This window comes from Falco peregrinus, chromosome W (genome assembly GCF_023634155.1).
Source record: "Falco peregrinus isolate bFalPer1 chromosome W, bFalPer1.pri, whole genome shotgun sequence".
Taxonomy (NCBI): domain Eukaryota; kingdom Metazoa; phylum Chordata; class Aves; order Falconiformes; family Falconidae; genus Falco; species Falco peregrinus.
In genome coordinates this window covers 23542067-23562849 of record NC_073743.1, presented here as the reverse complement: position 1 = coordinate 23562849, position 20783 = coordinate 23542067, and the positions used below count along the sequence as shown (strand labels likewise).

General features: G+C 42.8%; 1 protein-coding gene across 11 annotated transcripts in view; it reads left to right on the top strand.

Moving 5' to 3' along the window:
* Nucleotides 1-19566, top strand: part of LOC129783116 (ubiquitin-associated protein 1-like) — a 36737-nt gene extending 17171 nt beyond the window's left edge. For 8 of the 11 annotated variants that reach the window (XM_055792831.1, XM_055792830.1, XM_055792828.1 and 5 more), the window contains 5 exons: nucleotides 2567-2691; nucleotides 5342-6271; nucleotides 10238-10273; nucleotides 10715-10909; nucleotides 12359-12626. In XM_055792831.1, coding sequence (XP_055648806.1) covers nucleotides 2567-2691; nucleotides 5342-6271; nucleotides 10238-10273; nucleotides 10715-10909; nucleotides 12359-12487 — 1415 coding nt within the window. In that variant the 3' untranslated portion in view covers nucleotides 12488-12626. Of the gene's footprint in view, nucleotides 1-2566; nucleotides 2692-5341; nucleotides 6272-10237; nucleotides 10274-10714; nucleotides 10910-12358; nucleotides 12627-14926 lie in introns of those variants that run through there. The other 3 variants (XM_055792835.1, XM_055792836.1, XM_055792837.1) reach the window with 3 other exon arrangements.
* The last annotated feature ends 1217 nt before the right edge of the window (nucleotides 19567-20783 follow it).

The window sequence follows — 20783 nt, the reverse complement described above, 5'->3', positions numbered from 1 at the left end:
ACCTTGGGCCAGGAATATCCTATAGTGTCAGAGATCAGTCTGAGAGGTACACTTTTACCAGGGCTATTTTCAGAACTTCTACAATATGCTTTTAACTGCTAAAAGGATGAAGTGGCTAACAGCCATATTAAATAAGTTTAAAAAAAACCCTTTAATTGCTTCACTTGAACATGTGACTATTGAAACAGTGGCTTGCATAAAACTTCCTATATGTAGGTTTTGCTTATTGCTTTAGAATTTGCCATTTAAAACAATTTGCATCCTTACCCATCGGTGTGTTCAGGCAAAAGGGTCATCGGTTTACAAAAATAAAAGGATTCTTGGCTTTCTAGATCAGATTTTAACTTCACTAGAGTAGTACTGTTCTGATTAGGCTGGAACAAAGTGAATACCATGTGCATCAATGTTTTGCTTCAGAAAGACTTCACCATCAAAACATTTGATGTGTTTCTTAACGTGTTTGTGGGTTTTGTAGCAGTTGTATTCAAGATTAGGTTATAGCAGTGGTTGTTACTAACAAATTGGTATACCTGGAAAGAAACTAGAAAGTTTTTATTTCTTAGCCTAGCTGCTGAGGTTAAACTGGTAGCTGTCAGGGCAGCCCATCTAGTCTAGGTGTATTTGAGTTTCTTACTGTAGCAAAACAAAGAGTGTCCTTATGTAAATATCACAATGTGTGCTTATACCTTCTGTGGCTAGTACCTATTTCAGGAAAACAAGAAGGCTTGTGTAAGGGGAGATGTCTGCCACTTGCTGCATCAATAGGTCTAATAAGACAAGTATTTGCACACAGAGCAATCTGGGCTGTGATATTGGTGCAGAGAGATAATCCTGCTTTGCTTGGATCATCTTGCTTAGAGCTTAAAGTAGGACTAAGCAGAGCATAGTAGCAGTAGTCATGCTGGCCTCTGAGCAGTCAAGAGATCTGGTTGTCTGACCTGTCCATGATTTACCATACTCAGTGCAAGGGCTGCCACAGTTGCTATTTCTATGTAAGCAAACACTTTGGTATATCCAGGTTCTCAAATTGCCAGCTCAAATACTATTTGGATGCCATGTTGCAAATAGTGGTGTTGGTGGCCAGTGAGGTGCCATCTGGATGCTGTGCTGTGTAATGCTTGAATGTGTGCTTCTCAGTAAGGATCAATGAAAATGTTGTTATATTTTGCCTGGAGTGCTTTTGTATCTTGGTGGTGCAGGTGGGATGTAGGTTATTCAGCCTGATGGTTTAAAAGCTGGAGGAAATGCCACCTGTGTCCTAACAGGACTCTGGGACCAGCCAGTGTGGTGCATGGTATGAGAGCTCAAATGATGATGGCACATAAACATTTAACTCCAAATTAATAGGATGTTCCTGTTTTTGGAAGCTGCTCATCCTTTTGTTGGAGCCTGTGACTGCCTTGTAGACAAGTCAATAGTGAAGGAACACAAACAGTACTTAACTGTCATCTGAGTAAAAAAGCATGGGTCAGATAAAAATGGCAAGTCACTGCTCACTGAGGAAGGTTGGTCGCTGAACGCCATCTTAATATTGCCACTGATATCTCTTTGGATCTGCAACACGCAGTTACAAATGAGTGCCAGAGGAATGCTTCAAATTGTTATACACAGCTAGAAACCTTGCCTCTAATTCCAAAAGCTTAGACCAGTGATCCAAGAAACCCCTTTCAGTTAATTGAGAAGCAGTGCAATTTATATTGTGTGTTTTCTAATGCTTCACAGCAGCTCAAGGAAAACAAACCTATAGTTTGGCTTCTTGAAGATGGTTGAGCTCTAAGTGATTCTGCCTCATGAGTTTGCAAGATGTTTGAAGAAGGTTTTGTCCTAAAGCTTTTTAAATACCATGTGTAAATGATAGATATAAAGGACAGATAGAGGACCATGAAATAAGTCCGAGGCCTCTCATTTGGAGTGATCACAAATCAGACAGCTGATTAAGTTAAACTACCTTGTTTCAAAAATCAGAATTGCTATGCTAAGTAATCTTGAGCTATTTCACTGTGTGTTGGTTAAAGTGGAGTGTCTAGACTTTAGGTCATTTTGCCCTTGTGACCACTTGCATCCAAATTTTACTTCCTACATGTATATCAAAAACTGTGGTTTAGTTTTTCTTAGCTGCTCTAAAGCTGGGTTATTTTAAAGCCTGTTTTGGATATGACAAAAATGGCCTCATGTTATAGAGACATAACAGAGTGTTCAGGAGAGCTTCAGCTTCCAACTGTTGCATAGGCATAGTCTTGTCACAAGGGAAGCTAAAATGTTGGGTATATTGACTTCAAAATCTGTTTGATTGTTGTGTGTCTGGGTTTGGTTGGTGGATTTTTTTAAATAGTTATGAGCTAGAACATTATTAAAAAAAACAAAGCAAACAGAACCTACTAAAATTGAAGCAATGAAGTCCAAACACATTCAACATGTTTCTGATCAAGAAACTTCCTTTGTATTGAGTCACCTGGTGTAGTTGGGGCAGCAGAGATAAAATAGCTCTCAAATAAAGAAATGTGAGTTAATTGAATGCATTAAACTCATTAAGTCTTTTTGATACAATTTCTGCTTTTGATCTTAGGGCCTTTGAGTTATCTTGATGATGTCCCATTTAAGATAGGAGACAAATTCAAAACCCCAGCGAAGGTTGGATTACCCATTGGTTTCTGCCTGCCTGATTCTTTTCAGCTCATTAGAGAAGCACAGGTGAGTGATGTATTTTGCCTTTCTGCTCTCTTTTCCCCTCACCCTGGCCTCCAACATGTGGTGCTGTAAATTGCAAGTAGTCACAGTTTGCAGGTGTATTCAAATGTTAGTCTTGTTGGTCTTGTAGTGTTATTTCATATGCAAGGAAGTAATTGCAGAATGTCTGTTGGAATGTATAGAAAGATAAAAATATGATAGGCTGTACAAAAATTCTAGGAGGGGACGCAGCCAGCACAGCTGACCCCAATTGGCCAAAAGGATATTCCATACCATATGACATCATGCTCAGTATATAAACTGGGGGGAAAACTGGCTGGGTGAGCAATTGCATTGTGCATCACTTGTATATTCTAATTCTGTTGTCACTATTATTGTTTTCCCTTCTTCTTTTGTCCCATTAAACTGTCTTTATCTCAAACAATGAATTCTACTTTTTTCCCTGATTCTCTCCCCCATCCCACTGGGGGGGAGGAGAAGCGAGCAAGCGGCTGTGTGGTGTTTAAGTGCCTGCTGAGTTAAACTATTACAAATAGTTATAGAAATAGTTATAGGTCTAAATGTTACACTGACTAAATTTGAGTAGTATTTTTTTAAGAGGAAAAATAAGAACTGATACATCCATCTATGCTATGGCATACTTGCAGAATCTTGTTTGAGGATAACAAGTGTTTCTATGATCATATTTTATGGGTTCTCACAATAGTGAGATCAAGAAAACAATTTCCAGTTCTTGTTTTCTGTGCAGTTGCTGTAGGGCAAACAGGTTATAGCTTGGTATGGATGGATTCCAGACCTTTAAGGACCATTAATTCTTGGTAGCATAAAATCAATTGTTCTAGCAGAAATGTTGAAAATCTAATCTCCAAATGTGACTGATTGCAGTAGATGGTTCTGTGTTTTTCCCCCCCTTTCCTGCAACTCATCTGCTGGAGAGCTGAATATCTCAATTACCCTACATGACGGCTTTTTCATTATAACCATTAAACAATTACCTGATCATCCTAATACACATATTTCCACCCAGTTAAGCTGGTGTGGGAGAACCAAAGGAGACTCTAATGTCCTATTGCTGGCTTCATTGTGCTAAGTCTCCATTTTCCTGTCAAGCTGAGGCTCAAGTATAGCATACCCGATTGGACTGCAACACCTTGCATAATATAATGTGACTATGTAGACTATGCATCTTGAAGTGTAATTTGATGACTTTACAGCTGTAGCAAGAGCTATTTTTAAAAAAATTAAAATACAGGGAAGCAAATTTGCCCAAAGCCATATATTTGTATATAAATACCTCCCTTTTTTTTTTATAAAAAAAAACCAGCTTTGATCAATTTTTGTCTGTATATATAACCATATACATACAAACACAAAAACTGCAATAGCTCTGCTCGGGTAGCAAAGAATGTGTAATGAGTAGTGCCTAGCACTTCTGCCAGTGACTTGTTTTTCAAAGTCAACTTGCTGATAAGTTGTATATCACACCTCTTGAAGTCTTAGAGCTAAGGAAAGGGAAAACTGTTGTGGTTGAGACAACAGGTCTCCAGGATCTCACTGGAGCCTGCTATAGGATGGGATGCAATACAACATATAGCAAGTCCCAAAAAAGCCTAGTAGAGGCTGAGCAAGCCTTGCTGGCTTGTTGCTCTTTAGAGCTAGGAATTTCTATGACCTAGCAGTCCTGTAAGAAGAGCACTCCTGTTGGGTTATATGTTATTATCCTGGCAAGGATGTCTTATAACTTCTTAAGTCACAGGTAGGTTATACCCTGGACTTAACTTGTAGGCTGTGTTCTCTGAATGTTTTGTGGCTCTCTAAAGAACATTTGAAGCTGTTCATTCTTCATGAGATACTAAAGATTTAAGTGATTTAGTTTGTTCAGAATTTTGTCCTCTCAACCAGACTACTATGGTAGCCAGTAAACTGGTAGCAAGTAGCTTACAAATGTCTTCCTGTGCTAACCTGGCCCTGAAGGAGCTGATGTTAAATGAGAAAAGCTTGTGGGATTCTGTCATGCCAGTAACCGCAGCAAAATCTACTACTACAGATAGTTGTCATCTTTGGTGCAGCCCTTTGGCTGGTGAGCCACTGGCACTGGGGTAAGAATAGCGATACCTCTTAAACTAGTGGGTGTAGAACTCTTAATATCAAGTCCCTTAGGAATCTTTTAGGGGGAACTGACTAATACTGTATTGGTCTTTGGATGCAAAAATACCCTGTTATAGTCTTGAATAGCTTGTGGACAGGGCGTAGTTCAGTGTTGCCAGATCGGGGTATGATTGTCCATCTAGTAATGCATTAGACTTTCCCTTGCTACATCTGTTGTCTTGGGGGAAGAGGGTGGGAGGGCTGTGAAACTTATCTTGGGATGATCAGTAGCTCTAAAGCAAAACTAAATGTAGGAAGGAGGCAAAATATGATATTCTAATGCAGACTATAGACAGGTTTTGCTGCTAGAGGCAAAATGAACTATTTTTGGTGTTTTCTAGCTTTGCTAGTCTGTAGGTTATAAGAGATGCTGGGGAAAAAATTGATGCCTGTTCATGGTAATTCATGTAGCTCTTATTCTGTTATGTTGCTGTTAAAAGTAGTGGCTATGTTCATTATATTTTTTTTTTTTCTCTCTTCTCCTTTCCCTTTCATCCTTGGTCAGTATGACTTCTCGCTGGAAAAGCAAACAATTGAGTGGGCTGAAGATATCAACAAAACTGAAGCTGCCCAGAGAGAAGCTGAACATAAGGCAGAAGAAGCACTAGTGAACTCAAAAGCAGCTTCAGAGGTTAGCAACAAAATGGGGCTTTCAGAGGTACCTTGCCCTGAGGCCATGCCTCCTCCTATTAACCCCATCCTCGCTAGCCTGCGGCACAATAATATTCTTACTCCCACGCCAGCCAACAGCAGTGCTGTGAAGCAAAAGGCTCTCAGTCCACCTTGTCCAAAAGCAGACTTCAACCTGGCTGATTTTGAATGTGAAGAAGATCCATTTGACAAACTGGAATTAAAAACTATCAATGATAAAGAGGAATTAAAAAATATTCTTGAAATTCATGTTGGTACTACCAGGCCAGTTGTTGCCCAGCTGTTAGATAATACTTTGCCCAAAGGAGGGTCTGGGTCTGTGTTGCAAGATGAGGAAGTTCTGGCATCCATAGAAAGGGCCACGTTGGACTTCAAGCCCCTTCACAAACCCAATGGCTTTATCACTTTACCGCAGTTGGGAAACTGTGAAAAGATGTCCTTGTCTTCCAAAGTATCCCTGTCCCCTATTGCTTCAGTGAGTAATATCAAATCCCTGTCCTTTCCTAAACTTGACTCCGATGAGAGTGATCAGAAATCATCAAAGCTCACAAGTGCTTTCCACAGTACTACCTGTCTCCACAATGGCACTTTCCTCAGCTCTTTGCAGACTTGTGCTCAGAGTAAAGTGAGTGAACTGAATGGACACCATATGGTTGGTCTTTCCGCTCTAAATGAGGACAGCGACATAGAGACATCAACATTACCCTCTTCATCCAGGCTGCCTTCCCTGGCTGTGTCAACAGTTTGTACAGAAGAAGAATCATCTCAAAGCACAGTGACTACGGTAAAACACGCAGTAGATTAGAATCAGGGTTGCTGGGGAGATGTGGAGGTGCAGAGGCAAATGTTGCTTCTAAAATGTCATGTGGTTTTAGGTTCATTTAATGGGAGTGGTGCAGAGATCATGTGTGGTAGTTTCTCTTCATTTACATGGCAAACTGATCAGTCAAATGGGTCTTCATGCTGGCAGTTCTGAACTTCAGGTTATTACTCTGCAGGTTTTCCCTAAATCTGATATTTTTAGACTAATACTGGTGACTTTTCTTTCAGCTTCTCAGCTCTTGTTCATAGTTGCACACCTTTGAACTAAGTGTATGAGATGTCTTTGTACAGTCCTGCATTCTGTCTTATCCAACTGAGGTCTATCAGATTCTGAACCGCTCTTAGGTTTTGAGTTAAATCTCTGCTAGGTTTGTTTCTCGGCTTGCTGGAAATAAGGGGAAATTTGTTTTTATCTTATTCCTTCTATTCCTTGAAAAGCCTACAAGTATGTGCTGTCGTTCAGGGAAGAAAAAAGCACTTGCAGTTGACCTGCAGTGAAAGAATTGTCTGTGTATGTGTTTTTCTTCCTGATATCCTTTTAAAATCTAGCCTTTAAAAGGATGAGAATAATGGTGGTCTGAAATCTGGTATTTACTCTCTTCCTTGTAAAGGAGTGTGGAAGGATTGTTTTGTGGATACCAAAAACAGTCTTTAGGATCATCTCAGATCACTAATGTTACAGTTGATTTGTTGTAAAGCTCTGAGGCAGGGGTTTGACGCTTAATTTCCCCAAACTTGTAGCAAGTTCTAAAATTACTTTGGGGACACTTAACTTCACACCATCTGTTGTTTTTGTCTCTTTGTAAAGAAAAGTAGAGATTTGAGTAAGCTTGCAGACTTCTTCCCCCCCCCCCAAGAAACTAAGGTCTGGACACCAATACTTATGAAGCCTAGTAGAAATTGTGTAGTCAAATCCTCTAGCTGGCTCTAAAATCTGGCTGCTTCTGTCCAATATAAGCAGTGGTTCTGTGGCCTTACTGGCATACTGTAGTTTTTTGTGTGATACAAGTGACACTGCTTCTCTCCTGTTGTTCTTTCTCTCCTTTTCAGGCTTAGGTAAATGCATTGTTAATTGTGAGATACAGTATTCTGGCAACTAGTGTATTTGTCAGAGCACAGCAGAACAGCTGTTTATTGATCACTAGAGCAAATTCAATACAGTAAACTTTGGCAGAAGCAGCAATGTGTTGAGCAACTGCGCACTGCTACAGATCACAGGTTTGAGAGGTGATTGTATGGTTGTATGTAGCTCAGAGGTGAAACCTCAAAGTATGACATGTGACATCTCTAGGGATTAACCTGAAAGATCACTTACAACTAGATAGATGGGCATTCAGATGGTCAAATTTTCATTCTAATTATTCAAATATCTATGTGGGACTAAAACTTATTAGAGGCCAAGAGGGGAAGGTGTCTTCTTGAAAATGCTGTAAGAAAAGATACAAACTGATAAACAAAAAATAGTCTTACTAGGAGAAGTAATAAAGATCATAATTTGAAACTATTCTTCTTTGGAAGCAGCAAACCAAGAAACAGGTATGCTGGCAGAACTAGTTCTTTCTGTTTCAATTCCAAGACTTCAGAATATACTTGTTTCATATTTCCACAATATGGTCCCAGTGGCTGAAAAATGACAGCTGAGCTGCAAGCAATTGAAGTAAATGTAACTTATTCAGAGTATGAAAATGATAGAAGGAAGTCATAGTTATCTCTGTAGCTGGGAGCAGAAGGTTCATGTGTCCCTTTTCTTCAAGGTTACACAAGAATAAGCCTGTCCTTTTTAGAAAGCCTCAGGACAATCATATGTCCTAGTGTATTCCACAGCAATCTTATATATACTTTTTTTTTTTCCTCACAAAACTAGAAAATGTAACTTTGGATTTGGAGTGACTACTGGAGTTTATGCTTTACCAGTGAATATGATCTAGGGTTTTTTGGATGGAAATAAACTTGTGATTTCTCTGAGGCTCCACTGGTTCTGTCTTGGGTGGTCCCCTCTGAGTATTGTTTTTGAAGCTCACTGGTTTGCTTTTTGCAGCATTGGCAGAGAAATGACTAGTGAAGACAACAGGTTGGAATTAAACAAAACTGGTCAGAGACCTGATTAGTATGATGCATTTTATTTGGAAAAATTTCTGGTTACTGGAGGATGGGATACTCCTGGTGGGCCATTCAGTAGTATGATGTGTGTGGGCACACCAGCTGCAGGCAGGGTTCCTGGCCTCTGCATGAAGTCCCTAAAAGTAGGCACAGTGTGCAAGCACATACTGAAAGCACTGCATGTCTGCTTCTTGAAGGGTACTAAAACGCAAGTTTGAGATATAAGGGAACACGACTGCTGAGTTGACCAGTCCTGGCTTTGTCCCCTGCAATTTCTTTAGGTGTTTCCCTCTGGAAGTCACTGACCACAAGCACAGGTTGTTAAACTCTTATGTAGATTGAGGAGGAGTTGGTTTCCCCAGACTCTTGAATCTCTGGTGTCAGAAGCAGTTTTTGGATTTCTTGGCTGCATCATCCTTCAGTTTGCTAACCAGCTGATTTCAGGGCTACTCCAGACACTTGTTTCAGTGTATCCCATATTCTAGTGCTTTTTGCTCTGGCAAAAGTGCCTGGAGGAAGGGTCTGTGTGGAGAGCTTTGAACCCCTCTACTACCATGAGGAGAGGTTCTTGGGTAAACTAGTCTATCGGATGGAACGTGATTTCTTGGGCTTTGTCTCCTAGAAGAGAAATTCTTACCCTGGAGATGAAAATAAGAAGAAATGCAGAACAAAGCCTTTTTTTTTTTTTTTTTTTTTTTCTTTCCCCCCCTCCCCCAATAGATGGAACTTGCCAAAATGCTAATACATATTCTTTTTTTATTTTTCTATAAACAGGTTTTTGTTGTTTGTGGTGGTGGGGTTTTTTATGGTGGTGTTTTGTAGGGGTTTTGGGTGTGTGTGTGTTGGTTGGGGGACTTTGTGGGTTGTGGTGTTTTGTTGTTGTGGGGGTTAGTTTTTTGTTTTGGTTTTTTTTTGTTTGGGTGGGTTTTTTTAGTTTGGGCCCAAAGAAGGCCTTTCTGAAAGAAGTGGACAAGCTTTCAAGCAATCTGTTTGCTTTAAAAGGTATTAAGGAAAGGCAATAAACAGAGGCTCTTGGTCCACAGTGTAATTTCTTGTAGTCTTTTCTAATTTGATTTAAAATACAAGAAGGTTTTTAATCAGATGAACTGAAATGTGCAGATTTGATGGGGCAAAGTTCTGACTCTGCACTCCTGTTATCTTGGGCAAAGTAGTATAAAGTGGTGGATTGGTTCTGCCCTCTGGCAGCCTGGTTCCGCAAAAATGGGGCAGGTGTACAGCAGGGAATGTTACCTAGCCTTGTTGGTATACTGGGAATGGGACCAGCTGTTGGTAGAAAAATCATGTGCTCTTTTTAGCCAGTGTGCCACATTGCTCATGGCATATGAAATGCAGTGCTTTGAGTGTAGAAAAGGGTTATCTATTTCTCTTATCCCTTCTCATGGTCAAAAAAAATAAAGGGAAGTCTATAGGCAATGACTTTAAAATTATCACTGTCATTCAGACAGCGTAACACTGGGATGACCTGAACAGGAGCCAGCGTGTTAAGCTGAGCTGTATGAACATATAGTAGTCACAGAATAAACAAGTTTACAATTATTATGAGGGGGGACACATCCTTCTTAGAGTATAATCTGTTTTTGTAGAGTGTTGAGAGAAGAAATGATCGCTATGATTGCTATTCTAGAACTACACACAATTGTAATGTGTGCATCTCGCATGTAGAAGCCTGATCAGACCAAGCCTCCTTAGTATGGTAGTCTTATTCCCAGATCTTTCCCATAAAACCCTTATTTTCCCCCAGCTGTAGCAAATTCTACTCACTGGTGCATAATGTTTATAGTAATCTTATTTGTGTATTGTCCAACAGGTACACCTAGACTACAAGGAAAGAGAAATCCCTGTGGTAAGTTCCCAAATACCTGTGTGCTTGTACTGAAACATGTTTCTGAAAATCTCCAGAAGTAGTGTTCCTCTGAGTACAGAAAATCATAGGTGACGAGTAAACTTTGGGTGAAGGAAGCAATCTCCATGCTTCCCCTGAGGTACAGGGTTTGACTATATCATAAGGTTTGGTATTGAAAGGTTTTCATCCACCAGTAAGAGAGGGTATATTGTGAAGAGTCTGGGTTGTTGATTGTTGTTTTGAGGGTAAAAAGAGTATGGTGGGAGTTCAGACTACGTGCACTGCTTGGTTTCGTCCTAACAGTGAGTAGCTTTCCAAGGGCAGTCTAGAAAGCCTCTTGGATTAATTGCATGGGATATCCTGGTTCTGCACTAGCCAGAAACAGGGTGTGGGGGATGCAGAAGATGATCATCACCTCAGCCTCTGGGTTTTCCCCTTTAGGTAACGCATCAAGATTTCCCAGTGTCTAAAGTGCCCAATAACCCTAGCTGCACAAAGTGGTCGGGTGGCCCTGCTTCTGAACTACAGCAGGTCCTCTCTGCTAGTGAGAAGCAGTGCGTAGAGATGGTTGTCAACATGGGGTACTCGCCTGAGAATGTTCTGAAAGCCATGAAGAAGGGACAGAACATAGACCAGGTAAGAGCTTGTGCAATGGGGAAGAAACCCTTGACTGGATGCTGATTCTGCTAAGAAACAACCTTGTGTTTGCAAAATGGATGGGGGGGAATACTTTTATTTTAGCAAGGGGTTGCAGCCTGTAGCTGCTGTGAGATTATAACTGCTAGAGAAGTTGTCACCTGGCAGTAAAAGCTCCTAAAACCAAAGAGTGTCTGCATATGTTTCTGATAAGAGACTGCTTGAGTCGGCCATACCTGTGGGTGCTGGGTTAGAGCTGTGCTGAGCTTGGGATGGGCTCTTAGCTCTGTGTTAAGCTGGGAGAGGTACTGGGCCTTCCCAGGAGCTGCAAAACCATCTGAAGGAAGCTTAGTGTGGCTCTACACCATGCTTAGTGCTGTGTGACAAAAAAAAGTCAACTTCCATTGTTCTGTGCATGGGTGAAGATGTCTCTCCTTGTAGAGTGAGATTGGCCCCTTTGGGCTTATGACAGCCCCAAAAGGCTATCACAAGGCACCACTGACTGACTTTCTGGTTGTGGTGCTTCCTGCTTTGTGTTGCCTCAAATGCTTACTAAACCCAGGTCACATAGCATAAAGCACTGCAGGGTGAAGCATGGCTCTGGTTCTTGTATGTGCTTCAAACATTCTAAAGCAGGGAAAGTGTGGCCAAACTTTCGATGCTGGCTCTAGGCAGGCTGTGTACTGCACAGAGCATTGCCTGGTGGGACTGTGCCTGTTGCAGAGGAGTGTCCCAGTGACTTCTGCTTGTAGAGCCGATCTGCTTGCCCACTACATACACATTGAGAGCAGTTTAAGCTGTGCACTGGAGTGAACTGTAGTATCGAGTGGAAAAAATGTCCCTTAAGAGGGTGGTTTTAAATCCTGCTGTATTTGTAGGCTGTGTTCTTTTGTGTACCTAGCATTACCTATCCGACCTTTCCCTGTACCTCTCAAAGCTGAGAACAGATAAGAAATTTGGCAGCAATTTCTGGGTGTGTGAACTGGGATTTGCAGCTCACTCACCAGTATGCTGAGTTGATCTTAATCTGAAAGCAGTCAGCCTTTTGCATCAGTTTTTGCAGCTGTCTGAGAGGAAGCTAAAAGCTGACTGCTGGACCTACAGTTCCATTTTGAAAACTTGTAGTATAAAAAGAACAGTTAAACTTCTGCCTTGTGATCAGGCATGGAAGGCTAAGGATAGGCTTCTGAGACTGCTTTGACTAGAGTGGAAGATGATGTGCAGAGCTGATGGGAAAGCACAGGAGGACAGAAAGGCTTGTCTGTTTTCTCTGAACAAGCTCTTGCATAAAAAGCATCGCAACTCTACTAGGAAGGACTTTATCTCCATCCCTGGTAAAGTCCAGGGTGGAGTCACGCCTCAGCCCTTCTGCGTGTACAGAGATGGTATTCAACTATATGCTGCGAATGCCACTCTGCAAACTTAGTTTCTTTTCTTCATTCCACGTAGGTTTTGGATTACCTGTTAGCACATGGACAGCTTTGTGAGAAGGGCTTTGATCCACTTCTTGTTGAAGCAGCTTTGGAGATGCGCCAGTGCTCAGAGGAGAAGGTGAGGGTGCGATGTACTAAGGAATAGAGAGAATGTGCTGTGATGGGGAATTTCAGCAGAAGTTCCTCTGGCTGCTGTAATTTTGACTTTCATGATGATGCTGTCTTGTTTCCAAAACTGACTGCTGAAGGACATCCTTGCGGTAATAAAGTGAATATGTTTTAAAGCATTAGAATTCTTCTGCATTGTTTTATCGCTCTCACTTGCATGCATTTTTATGGGGACAGGATTTTTTAAAGATCCTGCTTATTCTGGTTGTAATGTTTTGAACCCAGAGTTCTATTGTGGGGTGAGGTGCTTGGTACAGAGATGGTTAATTTCAGAAGCAGCAAATTATCTTTCAAATCCTGCCAGCCTGCCCTGGCTGTGAATTTTCTTCCTTGTACAAACACGTGTTTGGGGAAGAGTGGCTGGAAAGCTGCCTGCTGGAAAAGGACCTCGGGGTGTTGGTTGACAGCCAGCTGAACATGAGCCGGCAGTGCGCCCAGGTGGCCATGGCCAGCAGCATCCTGGCCTGTATCAGAAATAGCATGGCTAGCAGGACTAGGGAAGTGATCGTCCCCCTATACTTGGTACTGGTGAGGCCGTACCTTGAATACTGTGTTCACTTTTGGGCCCCTCGCTTCAGGAGGGACATTGAGGTGCTGCAGCATGTCCAGAGAAGGGCAGCGAAGCTGGTGAAGGATCTGGAGCACAAGTTTTATGAGGAGCAGCTGAGGGAACTGGGGCTGTTTAGCCTGGAGAAGAGGAGGCTCAGGGGAGACCTTATTGCTCTCTCTAACTACCTGAAAGGAGGTTGTAGGCAGGTGGGGGTTGGTCTCTTCTGTTGCTTGTTAATTGGGAGAAGAAATGGCTTCAAGTTGCTCCAGGGGAGGTTTAGATCAGGTATTAGGAAATATTTCTTCACTGAAAGGGTAGTGAAGCATTTGAACAGGCTGCCAAGGGTGGTTGGGGGTGTGGAACCACCATCCCTGGAGGTATTAAAGAAAGCAGGTAGATGCAGTGCTTGGGGACATGGTTTAGTGATGAACTTGGCAGTCCTGGGTTAATGGTTGTACTTGATGATCTCAAAGGTCTTTTCCAATTTAAATGATTCTATGACATCTGTCTGACTGCTCAGTCAATTAGGTTAGTGCTCTTTCTGGAAGAAGCTGAAAAATGTTTTTGGGGTCTGGTTCACTGTCTGTCTGTTCTACCAGCACCAAAAGTACAGAGGCAGGAGCAGGTAGCCAGGGCAGAGGACAGCAGGATCTCTTAAAGTTTCCCAGCCTGTTGTGTGCCAATTTATTATATGAAATCTTTAGAGGTGCAACCTACCCCCCACCCCTTACATATTTACGCTTTCTTGCCTTTCTTGGGCTTAGTGATGAGCTCGCAGAGGAACTATGGTGTGAAGATGGGAGAAGTGACTGAGTTCAGGAAACACATTTGCTACTGTCTTAACTCCAAAATTGGAAACTGCTGATCTCCTGATCATCCATTTCAACCTGTTTTTCTAGTTTTTTGGTCATGTTTCCCCCCAAGTGGAACAGAGGCTCTGTAAATGGCACAGGGTTCATAAGTCTGATTGGCTGATTCACTTGTTACTTTATTTTTTTGAAAGCTCAGGGAAGATTTGTAGTTGATGTTGGTAGTATTGTACACAGTGTGTCCAGTAGGGTTTGTGCTAATCTCCCAAGTTTGCCCTAGATCTGAAGAGCCAGTTGATAGCAAGGGCTACTCTACTCTACTCTTCCCAAAGTCAAAGTAACTTTAAAAAAATTCAGATGCAGCAGTGGCTGCTAGATGGGGGAGCAGGGTGACATCAATCAGTCTGAGTTAAGCTAGGCTGATAAATTTCCTACTGGGAGACACACCCCCATAGACTGAGCTTTGGTGCCCTTGCTGAAGAGGATTTTGGAAATGCAGGACTGCAGACACAGCAGACTGAAGGTGAGGCTCTGTGGGCTGTTGCACCCATAGCTCTGCTGTTCCATCTCCAGTTAGAGAGAGCCAGGATGTACTTGGGGAGGAGGAATCCACCCCATGGAGTGCCCAGTCCCTGAAGACTGGCTCTGTGCTAAACCTCCACCAAGCACTGATCTTTTCTCTTGCAAATAATGGACTGTCTATGATCACAGAACTTCTCCAACTAATGAGCCAATTTAAAGAAAAGGGCTTTGAAGTACAAGACATTAAGGAGGTCTTATTATTAAATAACAATGACCAACACAAGGCTTTGGAAGATTTAATGGCCCGTGCAGGAGCTAGTTGAAAACACATGAGTGTGCAAAGGAGCAGGACTAGCCCTGCCACCTTCACATCCAGTGTGGCTTGCTCTCAGCAGGAAGGAGTCTAGCTTTTCACATACATGGGAGAGAGACTGAGCAAGCCCATCCACGTATATCACTAGCACTTCTCTTTCCACCGAGAGCCAACTTTCTTTCTTAGTAAAGGACATTTTAAAAACTTGTTTCCTTTTTCCAGCTTGGTCAGACTGCCTAGACTGCCCAACCTCTACTGGAATTCCACCTATGTAGAGACTGGAATGGTTTCTTCCCCTCGCTGTTGCACTGGAGTTGGACAGAATACTAAGTTGGCTCTGAAACTAGGATGCTTTGGTTCTTTGAAGCTGCTTTCATGGTATCTGCTTGTACTGAATTACTTGACTGTGTCGTAGTCCAGATCAACTGGTTAAATTTGACCTTTAGTGCAATGGAGTTTTATTTTTTTGGTTTAAAGTTAGTCTGTAACTTAGTAAAATACTGGTTCAGAAACTGTTGCTATGCATAAAGAGAGAAACTGTTCCTCTTAGGCTTTCTTGGTTGTGTGGTTTTTTTTTTTTTTTTTTTTACCCATGCATCCAACAACACTTCTGCCAGACATGAGCATCCAATGCTGAATGGTGTGCAAGTTCTCTTAAAACAGGTAAACTTTGAACTCTACCTGGACCTGCAACTTGTGTTGGTTCTTGAACCTGAAGGCAGAGATGGAGCTCAGTATTCTTAATCCTCCAGGTTTGTAGGATATTTAAGACAATGCCCTGCTAGGAAATCTGTTATCTTTTTGTTTTAAATAATATTGTGTGATGCAGGAGGCTTCTTTCAAGTGCTTTCTTTAGAACAAATATACTCACTGCATTATTTCCATTTCTCACACTGTTATAAAATTACATAATAACATCTAGTACTAGAAATCAGGTTTGGGGTTGTTTTTGATACTTTATGTTGTACATTGTTCAAGTTCTAAATAAAATATCAGTAGTCTCGAGGAATCTTTAATTTGCTAAATATTTTGATTCTGCAGAAGAACAACTAATAAAACCCTTAAATACAACTCCCAGTGTCATGGTTCCCATATCATGCTCTGGCTTCAGCAGATGAAGAACTTGCTGAATCCTGCCTGCCCAAGTGGTGCTTGTTCCTGTAGGCATGCATGAACACTGTGTTGGGCAGAACAACCAGAGGCTTCCAGGCAGATGGCTGCAGTGGTAGAATGTGCTGCTTTTTTCTGTGGCTTGCTTTTGTTGCAAAAAACAAGCTTAGAGATCCAAACTCATTGTTACAGGATGGAGCTGGGAGCATTGGACTTCAGGAGGGGAAAACAACTCCGGTGGTTGCCTCAGTTCAGGTTTTTCATAAGAGGTTTTAGCTTATCAGGACCCCAAAGGAGATGGCATTTCTCTCTATTATGTTGTTAACTTTATATGACCTTTTAAAACATTTGGGTTCAGCGTTCCTAGAATTCTCTGTGAGGTGCTTGACTGTTAATTATATACCTTTACTTAAAACAAAATGATGCTGAGGAGAGATGTAGCTGGTAAGTATCTAGGAAATGTAGAGATGGATGAGTAGGACCAGGGCAGATTGTCTTGCACTGTATCCTGTAGCATTGAGCTTCACTAGCTTATAGTGGTGGGGCTGAAATGAATTGTCTTAAGAATGACACTCAGCAACTGCTGTCTCTGTAGGTGTAGGTAAATCAGTTGCCCAGCTTGCTTTCCCAGGTGAGAAATGTGACAGTCTGAAATGAAGTTCCTGATTAGTCAGAAAAGCTGGAAAGCAAAACTCAAACTGCTTTACTGTCACTGCTGAGAGCATTTGGTTGTGTTGCTTGTTTTGGTTTTTATCAGGATTAATATCCAAACAAGTCTGTCTGGTCTGAGACAGTCCTGAAGGGGCAAGAAGTCTTGCCAGTGAAGAAACAACTATTTAGACCAAACCTCTGAATAAAATAATCTCTTTAGTTGTGTTACTGTGTGTTAAGTTTTTTCAGTCTCCCCACTACAGTAACAACTTCTGCTCCCACCTCTACAGCAGTCTCCATAAGCAGAGAGGTGAAGATGGGGAAGCGATACCTGTAAAGTTGGTCTCCTCCTTCCAAAGAGACATACCTGTCTGTGTCTTCCCTGGTAACACTGCTCTTGTTTCATCAGTGAGGTTTCTGGATTTACATCTGTATTGGGTTTGCATGGCCAGGTTTTGGTAGCAGAGGGACTATAAGTGTAGCTTCTGTGAGAAGATGCCAGAAGTTTCCCCCATGTTTGATAAAGCCAGCACCAGCTGTCTCCAAGATGGACCTGCTGCTGGCTGAAGCTGAGCCCGTTGGTGATGGTGGTAGGCTCTCTGTGATATCATATTAAGAAGGGGAGAAAAACCGCTGTGGAACAGCAGCCAGAAGAGAGGAGTTGAGAATATGTGAGAGAAATAACTGCAGACACCAAGGTCAGTGAAGAAGGAGGGGGGAGGAGGTGCACTAGGGGCTGGAGCAGAGATTCCCTTGCAGCCTGTGGTGAAGACCGTGGGTGAAGCAGGTTGTCCCCCTGCAGCCTGTAGAAGACCCTGAGCCATAGCAGGTGTATGCGTCCTGAAGGAAGCTGTGACCCTGTGGAGAGTGGAACCCACACTGGAGCAGGTTTTCTGTCAGGACTTGTGATTCTGTGGGTGACACATGCTGGAGCAGTTTGTTCCTGAAGGACTGCACCCTGTGGAAAGGACCCATGCTGGAGCAGTTTGAAGAGCTGCAGCCTGTGGGAAGGTCCCATGTTGGAGAAGTTTGTGGAGGACTGTCTCCCATAGGTGGGACCCCATGCTGGAGCGGGGGAAGAGTGAGGAGGGAGTGGCAGAGACAATGTTGTGATGAACTGACTACAGCCCCTGTTCCCCATCCCCCTGTGTCGCTCAGGGGGAGGAGGTAGAGGAATTTGGGAGTAAGGTTGAGCCTAGGAAGAAGGAAGGGGTGTTTTAAGAGTTGTTTTCATTTCTCATTATCCTACTCTGATAAGTAATAAATTAATTTCCTCAGGTTGAGTCTGTTTTACCAGTGATGGTAATTGCTGAGTGATCTCCCTGTCCTTATCTCAGCTCATGAGCCTTTCACTGTATTTTCTCCTTCCTGGCCAGCTGAGGAGTGGAAGTGATAGAGCAGCTTGGAGAGGATTAACCTGGTGACTTAGGGGTGAGGCAGTTCTGAAGAAACATGTAACAAGTGATACAATGTGATGAGAATTGAATGTTGTTTTGGGTGCTGTGCATCACTAGTTACTCTGGTACTGTTGTTCTCTCCTGTCAAGGTATGAACAAACTTGGCCTGGATGTGGGATCCAGGGTCCAGCTGGTGCGAGGCTGGACTCTGCCCTGCTGTTAGCTGGTGAGATGATGACTACATCCCTGGTCATACTTAAGACCTTAGGGCTTTTCCTTAGGTTCTCAGATCAGATTATGTACCTGGTATTTGGCACTGCTTTAACTTTTTGTCAGAGGTTGTTCTGCCTCCTTGTGCTAGCTGCTGCCAGATACTGAGCTTGTGAGGAGAAGTGTAGAGGCAGAGCCAAAACTGGTGGTTGTGCTTTGAGCCAGAGACTCCCTGAGCTGCCTCCAGATGGTTCTGGACAGCAGCAGCCTGGTAAGGACTCTGATACTGAAGAGCTGTCAGGCTTCCTACTCTGCTTGCAGATGGCTGGAGACCTGGTGGGATGAGAAGTGCTGCTGTGGTTGCTGCCTTGTTTTGAGGGTGACTTCTTTCTGGGATCCTACAGTCTGTCAGGCAGCAGGAGCTGTGGATACTCCTGTGCTCTAGGGCTGCAGCATGGCTCCTGCAGCTGCTTGGTTCTGCTGGAGCGCCCCTGGGCAGCACAGGTTGCTGACCCCAGAAGCCTGTGTTAGCAGCTTTTCTGCACATGGCCTGTGGCTGGGCAGCTCTCCATGCTGGGGAGGCTGCTGGCTTTTGGCTGCCTGTGCAGTGTTGTTTTGCTGCTGCCATAGGCCGTTCAGGTCAGCCACATGTGGCTGACCTGAAAGCTTCTGAAATGCCAGCTCTGTCAACAGGCCAGGTGTGAAGGGGATTTCATACTGATTCCCAGCCCCAGTTAATCTTCTGAAATCCAACATTTTTATGGATCATATTTACAACAAATTTTACCAGAGTTCTGTAGGAAACTTTATTTTAAATAACATCAATTATCCAAATAAAATACCAAGTGTTAATAGTCTTTGTTGTACTTGAATACAAAAGTGAACCCATTTTAGTTCTGTATTTATTTGATTGAGAGAGCCTGGCCACATACAATCTTAGACTGCTGTAATGACAATTTCACATGTGTTCCTCAAATTGAAATGAAAACCATTCATATTGGGTTAAGGTATTATTTTTGGGAAATAATTGTGATAGGGGTGTTATTGATATGGAGAAATAATGTGAAATGGGGACAACGGACATCGATTGTGATTGTATATGTCTGCCCAAGGAATGTGGGTATGGTGACTGGTCATGGGTGTGGTGTCTGGTCACATAGGCACACAGCTTTGAGGAGACGCCTGCCCTTCTTCCTCTAACAAAGGGGCTATTTATAAAAAGGATGAGAGACATTCCAATGTTATCTAGAGGAAGGGAGTGCTAAGGCTTCTTGCTGGAGAAGATCGGATGGTCACAAGGACATGAATCACCTACAAACCTGCAAGACCACCACATTCCAGGCAAAGGACTGATAAGCTAATTAACATACAAAGCGAGAGTAAGCGGGTTTAGGTAAGGGATATGTATAGGCGTTAATTGAACATTCATTTGTTTTATTGTATAAATGTGAGATGGTTCGTCACTTTGGGCATGCACGCTTGTGGAGGAGCGATCCCCCGTGCATCTGCGCGCAATAAACATACCTACTTTATAACTTTCGAGTTATAGAATCCAATTCCGCAGTCAGTTTGGCGAGCCAGGCAGGAGGATTTCTGCTCGGCTGAGGGACCAGCTGTGGAGCGGACGCTCCTAGGCACGCCCCGGGAGATTTCCTCGGAGGAGCCTCCTCTTCTCAGCTGTTCACCCGGGAGCAGGAGAGAAACCCCTGGATCCACGGATAAAATGGTGTGTTTAGAAACGGGGCGGCTGGTGAGACGCACGGAGATGTCCGGCACGCAGCGTAGTCCCCAGGAGGAAAGGTACCTTGGGAGGGGGTTTGCTGACCAAGGGGTGGCCGCTAGCGATCTTGAGGGCAGATCGAGCAAACCCGAGGTTACTGCCATTCCTAAAAGCCCGGAGGCCTCGTGATGGAAAGCGGGGGGTGGGACGGAATAAGGCGGAATCTCACAGGAACAAGAGGGACCTCACAGCAAAAGTAAAAAAGAAACTTTTGCGTAGGGAAAAAAAAAAAAAAAAAAAAAAAAACACCAAACCAAAAAAAGGAAAACATGGGAGTAACAAAATCTTAAATACTTCATAAAGATCTGGGAAGCTAAAAACTTCCTTTAGGTTGTCTTAAGATTTGGGGAATTCCTAGAATGTAACAACTGAAATAGCGCTCTGTGTCTTGTCTGTTCTATGTGTTGTCTTGTTACATGTTCAAAACTTGGAGTTATGAAATGTATGTTGAAAAATAATAATACTCTGGTAATTCGTGGCAAATAGCGGAAAACTTAACACTCTGCTCAAGACCAGGAGAAATTGGTATTTTGTTTGTTGTTTGTTTTTTTGGCAATTGCTCATTGAAATGCATACTTTGTGAACTGTCAGTGTTCCTAAGTTGTACATAAGTGCACGGTACCGTATAACATACTGCTTGTGTGCCTGAGGGCTGCCCGGAGAGTGTGAATGGTGTGATTGAGATGCGCATTTTGATTTTCCGTGTATAGCTTAATTATTTTGACTGAGTGTGAGTGCAAGAGTGCTTGAGACGCGCGTTTGAGTGCAAAACGAGTAAGGAGCTCTATCCGCGTTTCCGACCTTGGGTGGCTAAGGCGGCCGGAGAAAACAAAGTAATTAAAATTGTGAAATGGGAAATGGAAGAAGTAAGCCCTGTGAAAAATCGCCCTTGGGTTGTATATTAAAACACTGGAGGGATATCGTAGGACAG